At 57.5% G+C, this 11166-nt stretch overlaps 1 protein-coding gene across 2 annotated transcripts in view; it reads left to right on the top strand.

Annotated features, from left to right (window-relative positions):
* MFNG (MFNG O-fucosylpeptide 3-beta-N-acetylglucosaminyltransferase) overlaps positions 1-9561 on the top strand; it is a 15589-nt gene extending 6028 nt beyond the window's left edge. The window contains exons 2-8 of one of the 2 annotated variants that reach the window (XM_008067340.1): positions 57-105; positions 537-639; positions 1086-1239; positions 2729-2814; positions 4779-4944; positions 7013-7098; positions 9419-9561. In XM_008067340.1, the coding sequence (XP_008065531.1) occupies positions 57-105; positions 537-639; positions 1086-1239; positions 2729-2814; positions 4779-4944; positions 7013-7098; positions 9419-9485 (711 nt within the window). In that variant the 3' untranslated portion in view covers positions 9486-9561. The remainder of the gene's footprint in view (positions 1-56; positions 106-536; positions 640-1085; positions 1240-2728; positions 2815-4778; positions 4945-7012; positions 7099-9418) is intronic. The other variant, XM_008067341.1, reaches the window with a different exon arrangement.
* The last annotated feature ends 1605 nt before the right edge of the window (positions 9562-11166 follow it).

Raw genomic sequence — 11166 nt, forward strand, 5'->3', positions numbered from 1 at the left:
TGGCTCGGCCTGGGGCTGCCCTCGGCCGAGTCCTGACCCCACCTTCTCACTCCTAGACGTCCATCTTCACTGACAGCCCGGATGAAGGCCTCCAGGAGAGACTGGGTAACTCTGCCTGGCCTGGGTGGGGTGGGGACCCCTCAGCTGCTGCCAAAGAAGGGTGGGGGGGCTGTGCTCTGGTCCGAGGGCTCCCAGGAAGCAGGGCTGCCCACCCCTGGCATGTAGGGGCTCACGTCTTCCCAGGAGGGGTGGCAGGCTTCTTTCCTGGAACAGGTGTGGGTGTGGATGGGGGAGGTCCCAGCCCAGCCTGCTGCCACTGGCTCTGTGGTTCTGGGCAGGTTGGCCCTCTGTGGGACTCAGGTTCACCATGTGAGAGATGGGTGTGGGTGGGTTACTCTGATGCTGGGTGCTGTCTGAGCCCCAGAGCAAGTCCCTCCCTCAGCTCCCTCTCTGAGGCCAGGCCTCTCTTGGCATTTGTGTTTGGGGCTGCGAGGGCTAGTTGTGCAGCGTCCCCTGACTCTCTCCTGCTTCTCCAGGGTCCCACCTTGTGGTCACCAACTGCTCCGCGGAGCACAGCCACCCAGCTCTGTCCTGCAAGATGGCTGCTGAGTTCAATGCCTTCTTGGCCAGTGGGCTCAGGTGAGGTTCTGGTCTCTGGGGTGGGTCGGCCCTTGACCTCAGGCTACTTCCTGAATTGAGTGCTGTGTCAAAAAAGTGAAGTGGTCTGGATCCAGTGGAAAGAGCCCCTGGGCCTCCTGGAGTCTGACTCCAGTCTCCACCCACCTAGCAGGCAGTGGGCAGCAGGCTGGGCAGATCAGCTGGGTTCAAATCCTGCCATTTAATTGTGTGACCTTGGGCAAGTGTCTTAACCTCTCAGAGTATTGGTCCTCGTCTGTTACGTGGGCACACCCTCCTCTCAAGCTTACCCAACACGCTGCTTGGTACAAAACAGGTGTCCTAAATGTTAGCCAACCCTCACCCTCACCCCCACCCTGTAGCTGTTTGTAGACTGATTATAAGAGCACAAGAGGAGCTTGGCTGGCTTGGACTCCCCCAAGTTCACTGCCTCCCGTCCACCCCCACAGGTGGTTCTGCCATGTGGACGATGACAACTATGTGAACCCGAGGGCGCTGCTGCGGCTGCTGAAAGCCTTCCCACCAGACCGAGATGTCTACGTAGGCAGGCCCAGCCTGAATCGGCCCATCCATGCCTCGGAGCCGCGGCCTCACAACCGCACGGTCTGTCCCTTCCTTCCGCCTTCACCCAGTGGCCGCTGGTCCTGGGGGGGGGCAGGTGCTGGAGAGAGGAGACAGGTTCTCGGTTTCGGATTTGGTTCATCTCTCTGGGTTTGGCCCGGTGGCTTCTGCTCTTTGAGCCTCAGTCTCTTCCTCTGTGAAATGGGGAGAATGAGATAATGCATTCTCTCTCCAGACGTCTCCGGTGATGGGGAGTTGACCCCTGGCACGACAGGGGGCCCCTGTACCAGCATCAGCTCCAGACCTGGGTGGACACTGATTAGGGTCGTCAGATTTAGAAAGCAAATAAAAAACCAAGATACCTGGTTATGGTTGACTTTCGGATAAACAGTAAGGAATTTAGTATAAGGGTGTCCCAAATATTGCATGGTTCTTTCCCTGTCCGACCAGGCTTCAGGTGTTGCATTGGCCTAGGCTAGGGCTCCCTGGGCAGGTCAGGAGTTCCCCTCCCTTAGAGGCCAGGCCTGGTGGGGACCTGGGTGCTCTGTGGAGCTCACCCTTCACCCCAGGACCAGGGGGTCCCCTCCCCAGAAGCAGGGCCTGGTAGGGACCTAGGCACTCTGTGGGGCTCACCCTCCCTCCCTTTCCAGGGTCGGAGGGGATCCCCTCCCTAGAGGCAGGGCCTACTGGGGACCGGGGCACTCTCTGAGGCCCTCCCTCCCTCCCCAGGTCACCATCTGCTTCATTAGGAAAACCAAGAGCAGAAAACACAACCATAATTATCAGCAGCTCATCAGCCTCTGAGCCCTAATTACATCCTCTGGGCCCCGGGGCTCTGTGTGTGAGTGATTCTAAGGGAGCCAAGAGCTCCCCAGGCCTCCACACTTTACCCCTGGCTATGCACCTGTGCTTACGTGGTTTGCCTTTGGAGCTGGGGCATCCAATCTGGAGCCTCACTCCCTGGGTTACACGCCAGCCTGGCCACCTCCTGACTTTGTGACCTTGACTGATGTCATCTAACTTCTCTGTGCCTAGGTTTCCTTGATTGTGAAGCAGTTGATTACAGCCCCTACCCACGGGGGTGGCTGTGATCATAGAATTCAATGAGGTCATCTATCCCAGATCGTGGCACGGGACCTGGCGCACAATAGACGCTAGAAAACATTAGACGTCTGTGTGAGATTCGGCTCTGCCTTTGTATCTGAGCGTGTCTCTCCTGTGCATGTTCAATGCCCACCTGGGTACACCTGGCCCATCCACCTAGGCCCGCCACTGTGGCCTAGGGGAGCCGGTGCAGCGTTTGCAGACCCTCCCAAACCAATTAGCTATGTGATCTTGGGCCTCAGTTTCTTTATCTATATAATGGGTACAATAGCGCCATACTGTAGCGAGACTCTAATGAGATGTAAAATAAAGAACTTTTGAGCCATGCTGGCGGGAGGATGAAAGGTGGCCAGGCTGTGCCCCCTCCTGCCCTCTGTTCCCCCAAACCCCCAGACTCACTCTGCACCTTGGTGCTCCCCGCCCTCAGAGACCCGTACAGTTTTGGTTCGCCACTGGGGGCGCCGGCTTCTGCATCAACCGCAAACTGGCTTTGAAGATGGTGCCGTGGGCCAGGTAAGCAGAGACCCTGGGGTAGGCAGGGGGTTTCTGCCAGGGTACAGGAGGGCCCTTAGCAGCAGGAAGGGCTTGAATGGGAGCTCGGGAGACATGGCCCCTTTTCTGTGTGTCACAGAGCCGCACAGTCAGTGGCAAACAAGCTACCTGCCACTCTGTTCTCAGGGGCTACATGGTCAAGTGCACGCTGTCACACACAGGCAAGTCGTGCTACCTCCGAGAGCCTCAGTCCTCCCATCTGCAAATGGGCTTGACAGCACAACAGCCAAAGGTGTGCTGAGGGTTCTGTGAGCAAATGTCTGGGCAGGCACTGGGAAGTCCTGTCTGATGCCCTCTTCTGACCTGCCCACACCACAGAGGAGGTGAAGGCCACATATAGGGGCACTCAGAGGAGGGGGAAAGGCCTTCTGGTTGGGGACAAGGGGGAAGGCTTCTAGGAGGAGGTGGCATCTGAGCTAAGATAGCCCTGGGGCCCCAGCTGGGGGCATCCCAGGGGCAGTAGAAGCCTTAGTGTGGGCGTGGCACCGGAATTCTACAAGGAGCCAAGGCCTGGCCTCTGGAAGGCTTCCTGGCAGGCTGCTATCGTTACCAGCAGTGTCAGTGAGCTACCACCTTGTGTTGAGGGTTGGCTCTGAGCCAAGCCTGTGCTTTGCCAAGAGGATCACGACACAGGGAGTGGGTGGAGGGAAGGTGGCGTTAGCCTTGTTTTTTCAGCTGAGGAAACTGAGGCACTGAGAGATTAAGCAATTCTAAGGTCACCCACGTTCAAGATCACTCAACTGCGGAGTTAGGTTCCAAAGCCTGCGTGCTTTGCTGGGACATGAACCCGCCCTGTCTCACCCTGGCTGGGTGGGGCCCCCCGGGGGATTCACGTGGGAGCAGGGGTGGGCATGTTGTCCTGGGAAGTCTACAGCAGGTGTGGAGCAGGAGTTGGCCCTGTGCTGGGAGCTCCAGCCAGGCTCTGCCCACCTGTGTTACCTCGCTGTGCGTTAGGAAGAGCCCCCATGCCCACTCCTACAGGTACAGCTCATGGCCACGCATGCTGGGCTGGGGGCCCAGGCTGGGTTTCTGCACCCTTTTGCCCTTGGTCAGGTGTCCTGGGGAGGGGCATCCGTGGGGTGCATGGGGCCAGGTGATGCCTTGCCTGGAGCAGTTCTCCTCCCTCAGCACCTGCAGACTCCATTTTCAACCTGCCACCTCCTCTAGGAAGCCCGCCTCACACTCCCTGTGCCCCCGGGCTGTGTGCTTCCGGCTGACTTAGCACCGCAGAGTGGGACTGCTGTCTTTCTCCTCTGTGTTCTCAGCCCTGGTGTAGCATCAGGGAGACTCTCAAGCTCAGCAACAAACAAATGAGTGAATGACTGAATGATGAGAACGGGAGCAAAGGAAAGATGATTTTTTTTTTTTTGAGTCGGAGTCTCACTCTGTCGCCCAGACTGGAGGGCAGTGGCCACTCCCGGCCACCGCAGCCTCGACCTGTTGGGCTCCGGCGATCCTTTTGCCTCAGCCTTCCGAGTAGCCGAAACTACAAGCACGCCCTACCAGGCCCAGCTTATTATTACTTAAAAAAAATTTTTTTTTTATTTTAGAGATGAAGTTTCACCAAGTTGCCCAGGCTGATCTTGAACCCCTGGGCTCAGGCAATCCTCTCACCTCTGCCTCCCAAAGTGCTGGGATTACAGGCCGAGCCACCATGCCGGGCTGGAAAGAATACTTTTATAAAGGGCTTCAGCAACCCAGTCCCCTATTGAATCCTCCCAACGGCCCTGGGAAGGCGGGGACGTTATCACCCCCAGTTCACAGGAGACTGAGGTTCTCTGGGAGATTCCCAACTTGGTCAAGGTCATATGGCACACGTCAGGCAGGAGCTCTGCTCTCCCCGCTGACCTGGTGAAGGGGTGAGGGGTGGAGGCTCTGGGCGTGGAGCACCCGGGCAGCGGCCACAGCCCAACCCTGTCTCTCAGTGGCTCCCGTTTTGTGGACACATCCGCTCTCATCCGGCTGCCGGACGACTGCACCGTGGGATACATCGTGGAGTGCAAGCTGGGCGGCCGCCTGCAGCCCAGCCCCCTCTTCCACTCCCACCTGGAGACCCTGCAGCTGCTGAGGGTCGCCCAGCTCCCGGAGCAGGTGAGCTGGTTTCGGGGCAGGTGGCGATGGGGGCAGAGGAAGGTCCCCACAAAGGAACATGGGATCTCCCCTCTTCCGCCCTCCTGGCATTTGAGAGCAACCTGGAACTCTGTATACTCAGGGGGGCCTGGTTATCCCCTATTGACGGGGAAACGGAGGCCCAGGTGACAGAAGACCCCCTAAGAGCACACAGTGCCCTCTCCGCCTCTTCTGAGGCTGAAATTCTTTGATCTGGCCCCCAAATGCCAGCCGGAAGAACCTGGGAAGGCGAGAGGAAGCTTGTCTTCAGTTCCCACCACCCTGCTCTCACCCCTGCCTCTATTCCTCTCTCCCTCCCTTGCCTGCCCTCCCCACGTCCCTCCTAAGAAGCCAGGCCTTCCGCTCCTGACTCCTCCCAGCAGCCTCCTCTTCTTTAAGACTTCCCTGTCTTTCTGCTAACCCCGAGGTTACTGAGAAGGACAGGTCTTTAGGGGGGACACGCAGGCATGGTGGGGGAGTGGCGCCATTCCATCTGGCAGGGGAGGCACTGCTCACAGGTCAAGCTGGCTCTGCCTGCCTTGCAGATGCCACCCTTGGACTCTGTAGACCAGTGATCCCTAACCTTTTGGCATCAAGGACCAGGTTTGTGGCAGACAGTTTTTCCATGGACCAGGGGAGGGGTGGTTTCGGGATGATTCAAGTACATTACATTTATTGTGCACTTTATTATTACATTGACATAGATAATGAAATAATCATACAACTCACCCTAATGCATAATCAGAGGGAGCGTTGAGCCTGTTTTCCTGCAACTAATGGTCCTCTCTGGGGGTGATGGGAGACAATGACACCCGAAGTGTGCTGCTTATGTCCAGTCTACTCTGTAATCGCTATGGCTGCTGTCACTGCAGAAAACTGGCTTCATGAAGATAGGATGTGGGAAATGGAAAAAGGTTTTTCGGTGCTGATCTGACAAGTTGGGGACCCCTGCTGTAGACGGTCCTGGCTGGAGGGTCCCTGGGATCTTCCGCCCAGCAGTGTGAGGCAGAGCCTTTTGGGTGCAAGTGACAGAAACTCAACATTAACTGGTTAAACAGAAAAGGAGATGTGTTGGTGGCTCACGTAACTGAGAAGCCGAGGGCTTGGCTTGTGAGGGGTGTCTGGGTCTAGTAAAAGATAGCATTCTGGGTTCTCTCCTGTCCCATCTGCTCTCCCTCACCCTCAGGCAGGCCCACCCCTCACGCTGGCAGGAGGGCAGCCCCAGGTTTCTACCCCACCATGGTGAGAGCTCTTGCTGCCACCAATGATCCCAGATCATTGACTGAGGGCCGGCCTGGAGTCATAGGACTTATCTCCTGCTGGCGCCTGGAGTTAGTGCTGACTGCTCAGGCCTGGAGCTAGGGGAGAGGTTGGTTGCATTAGGTTGCAGGGCCTGAAGGCAGGGAATGGGATTTTGGGCAGCCAAAACTAGAGTCCTCTAAAGGTTAGGAATTCCTGAGCACCCGCCATGCCAGGCACCACACTGGGGGCCTTACCTACTCTCCGGTTCCCCATAATATTCACATGAAGTCAGGACTAACATTATCCCCCTTCTACAGAGGCAGAACTGATTGTGACACACCGCTGGTGCAGGACAGAGGGGGACTGGAACTTAGCTGGGTGGTCCCTGAGCCCACAGTCTTGGACCATTGTGCCACTGCCTCTGAGCTGCAGCAGTGACCCCATGTCCGCACTGATTGGTGGAGTGGAGGCGCTGGGGGAAGAGGGTCTGCCAAGGCCCTCCATTGTGTCTCAGAAGACCCCAGCTCTATTCTGGACCTGCAACTTACTGGAAAGTTGCTCTTCTCTCCAAATCTGTAGGATGAGGGCATGGGTCCAGCCTCCCGGGTAAGCCGAACTGTAAGAGTGCTCAGCAAGCCGGCAGGTTCCTTGGGGAGTGGGCGGGCTCCCTAGTGAAGCCCCTCCCTCCAACTGTAGGTGCGGTGGCCGCCTCTGGCACCTCTCCAAGTGCCCTCTCTGCCAGGATGCTGCCCCCTGGTGGGGGTCCCCAGTGTGATGGTCCAACACGTCTCTGTGTCTCCCTGCCCAGGTCACCCTCAGCTACGGTGTCTTTGAAGGAAGACTCAACGTGATCAAGCTACAGGGTCCCTTCTCCTCCGAGGAGGACCCCTCCAGGTGGGTTGGGGGCTGGGGCTGTGGGGCAGGAGGAAGAGGGGCTAAGTCCAGGCATCCAAACCCGGCGACTGGGCTGGGAGGGAGAGGAGTGGGAGGGAGTGGATGTCAGTCCCTGCTCTGACACTGGCTTGCTGTGTGTCCTCGGGCAAGCGTCTTGCCCTCTCTGGGACTCAGTCTCCCCATTCACAACACGTGGAGGCTGGATATCATGGATCCTCTGGGAGTCTTCAGGAACCCCTGGGAGACTGAAACATCCTCACTGAGCAAGGCAGATGCTCTCCTGGGGGAATCAGACGTGGAGGGGAGTTTTTATTTATTTATTTATTTGAGTTGGAGTCTCACTCTGTCACCCAGGCTGGAGTGCCGTGGTGCACTCACGGCCATCCCGGTGTCTAACCACTGGGCTCCGGCCATCCTTCCGCCTCACCTTCCAAGTAGCCGGAACTACAGGCATGTGCTCCCATGCCTGGCTAATTTTTTGACTTATTGTAGAGACGAGGGTCTCACCAAGTTGCCCAGACTGGTCTTGAACCCATGGGCTCAGGCAATCCACTTGCCTTCCATAATGCTGGGATTACAGGCTGAGCCACTAGGCCTAGCTGGGAATTTTTATCTTTTTGAGGCTCTTTCTTTCTCTGATACTTTCAGATGCTTCCTCTAGGTGGGTAGAGGGTTGAAATGGTGCCTTCCAGTGCCACCCAGGACAGGCCGCAGGGAGATGAGGCTGCTCAGCTCGGGCCCTGCTTATCTAGCATAGTCCTGGCACACCCTGTGGCGTACAGCTCCCCTACTCCACACCAGCGCCCCCAGCCAGCCGTGGCTTCTGCTTTCAGCTTGCCGGGGGGAGTAGGGGGAGGGGGGAAGTAGGGGAGGCACATGGACCTGGGCCCACTGGTCCTACCCCAGAACTGATGCTCAATTCCTCCCAGCATCTCTGCCAACCGACAGCCTGGCTTCAGTCTGCATGACCCCAGCCACGTGGGGCTCCTCCCTCCTACGGCAATCTGCTCCATCTCTGGGCCATCAGACTGACCCCCAGCTCCTCAGCCCCCATTCCTGCCCCTGACCAGTGACGAGCAGAGGGCCCGGCGACGGGGAAGGAGCCCGGATCCTGCCCTTGGGGAAAGAGCAGGGGCCCTGGGAGGCAAAGGGAGGCAGATGGGGTGCACTCTGGGCCCACTCAAATGCCAGAGACTTGTCCAGAGGAAGAACTTAGGGGTGACGGGTCTGGGACCCCATATGTGCAGGGCATGAGGGGCACAGAGAAGTACAGGCTGTTACGGGAGAGAATAAGACAGGGCCCTGATGTTGCCTGGGGAGTGGGTGCTGGCCAGGAAGGCCTCTCGGAAGAGGTGGCATGTGGGACTGAAGGACCGGCCCGAGTGAACTGGGAGAAGAGGCGGATGGCGGAGTGCCCCAGGTGGAGGGCACAGCATATGCAAAGGCCTAGTGGCAGGAGATGGCTCTTGCTTGACCTGCTTAGGGAAGGCAGTGTGACCTGGATGCAGAGGAGAGGAGAGGCTGGTGGAAAATCCAGCTGGGGGGGTGGCAGGGAGCCTGCTCAGGGCCCTTGGAGGCCCTGTGTGGACCCTGGATTTGTCTGGAGTATATCTGAACCCTTGGGGGAACCAGGGCTCCTGACCCTAGAGAGCTTCCTGTCCTGGAGCAGAGGGCTCACAGCTATTCTGAGGGTCCCAGGACCAGGGCTGAGTTGGACAAATTGGACCTTACAAGGAGACGGAGTTTGGCTCAATACAGGAAAAATACATTCAAAATTCCAAGATGAAAGAAGCTGGCTTCTAACGGGATGAGCTCCCCGTCAGTGGAAGTGTGTGAGCTCTGGCTGCATTGCTGTATGAACTAATGTTCAACTTCCTCTAGGCCTGAAGATTCTAGAAGGCATAGGCTGCTGCCTGGTGGGGTTAGAGCCAACTGGAGGCTTGGCTAGGTGTGGTCGGATGCTCTGGCCTCAGCAGAGGTCTCTTTATGGCCTCTCTGGCTTTCCAAGTTTTTCTAAGCCAGGGGTTCTCAAGTGGGGGTGATTGTGTCCCCTAAGGGACATTTGGCAATGTCCGGAGACACTTTAAGGGATGACAGTTCAGGGTAATGCTGCCGGCATCTCGTGGGTAGAGCCCAGGATGCTGACGGGTACCGGATGGGGACAGGACGGCCCTCACAACCAAGAATGACCAGTCTCTGCATGCTGATAGTGTGGGAGTGGAGAAACCCTGCTCAAAGCCATCTCTGCACTGGCACCCCAGGAGGTTGGGTGAAGGTGGGTGCGGGGTGGCCATCTTGTCCTTTTCTGGTCTCTCTGCAGGTTCCGCTCCCTCCACTGTCTCCTCTACCCCGACACACCCTGGTGTCTGCAGCTGGCTGCCCGATGAACCCCAAGTGCTGGGGAGAGGTTGGGTGGAGATTTCCATCTGCCCCTCGCCTCCCAAGGCGGTGCTGAGGCAGTCCCAGCAGGGCCTCTGGGTGGGAGGCGGGCCCAGGGACCAGGTAGCAGCTGGCACCAAAGGCATCCCAAGCCCCCGGGAGGGGAAGTCGAACAGTCCAGACGATCAGGTGGGCCAGGTGGCACAGGAGAGCCTCCAGGGTGCCCTCAGGCGGCTCAGGCCTCGAGGGCAGGGGCACTCGAGCTGCAGGGAAGGGTGAAGGCCTGGGGCACTGATTCTTGAGAGAGTGACATGGCTGAGTGGGGGCTGGCCCTTGTTCCGGCTCTGGTCTGTCTGTCATTCCCTTGGGGTTCAAGGACTGTGCCACCTGCTCCCTCTTCCTTGGCTGGGTCCCCAGTCAGCAAGGGGCCCTGGGGGGACAATGGCCAATCCAGGGCCTGTGGCCGATGCCCCCCACCCTTCGCAACAGGGTCAGATTTTGGAGTCTCAGTGTGCCCAGGCCAAATGATGGGTTGTTTTGTTTTGAGTTGGAGTCTCACTCTGTCACCCAGACTGGAGTGCAGTGGCCACTCCCAGCCACTGCAGCCTCGACCTGCTGGGCTCCGGCGATCCTTCCGCCTCAGCCTTCCAAGTAGCTGGAACTACAGGCGCGCGCTACCATGCCCGGCTAATTTTTGATTTATTGTAGAGATGTGGTCTTGCCAAGTTGCCCAGGTGAGTCTCGAACCCACGGGCTCAGGCAATCCACTCACCTCAGCCTCCCAAAGTGTGGGATTATGGGTTGAGCCGCCAAGCCCAGCTCAAATGATGGATTTTAATGGGTCCCAGCCAATCCTGATGACCCCTTTGCTCACTTTCCCAGCCTCCCTTGCTGTTAGGGGCTACCACGTGGCCAGCTCCAGCCAGAGGGCACTCAGCAAAGCTGACAGGGATGTTTCTAGGGAAAGTTTGGCAGCACCCTACCCTATCTTCCTGCTGTGACTGTGGCTGTGATGACTGGTCTGGGCGGCCGCTTTGCCGCCATGAAGCAAAGGCCAAAACAATCATCCACAGTTATCCCCCCAGCGTCTGGTTCTGTAAGAAAATTAAACTTTTATTTGCTAAAGTCTTGCTTGGTCCAGTTTTCTGTTCCAGGCAGCCAAGGTGCTTCTGACTGTGGTAGGATCTTTATCTGCCTGTCACAGCGGCCTCTGCTCCTGGCTCAGAGCTTGGCACAGAGAAAGGAAGGGCCCTGTGGACAGTGATAGCTATTAACCTGTGTGTGTATTAGCATGTGGTGTGTGAAGGTGTGCATGGGTGTGTGAAAGAAGGTAGGTGCTAGTAATGACTCCACACCCGGCCAGGACCAAGAGATTTATTAAAGCGGCTGTTACAGAGAGGATCTGTAACAGGAAAAAAGAAAAAGAGAGAGAGAAAGAGAGAGTAAGAGAGAGAGAGGAGTGGGAGAGAGGTGGGGAGAGAGCTGCAGAGAGGGAGAGAGCGACAGAGAGAGAGAAAGAGAGACAAGAGAGAGAGTTGCGGGGAGAGGGCTGTATTTATTAGCCTGACAGTGGCGGGAAGGGGCCGTGCTATGTTCCTATTGGAGGAACTGCATGGGAGTAGGGTGGGCCCGACGCCGTGTTACAGTCCTATTGGACGCATAACAAAGCTGGCTACGGATTGGAGGCTT

The sequence above is a fragment of the Carlito syrichta genome, unplaced genomic scaffold, assembly GCF_000164805.1.
Source record: "Carlito syrichta isolate Samal-C Ts95f unplaced genomic scaffold, Tarsius_syrichta-2.0.1 Scaffold309481, whole genome shotgun sequence".
Taxonomy (NCBI): Eukaryota; Metazoa; Chordata; class Mammalia; order Primates; family Tarsiidae; genus Carlito; species Carlito syrichta.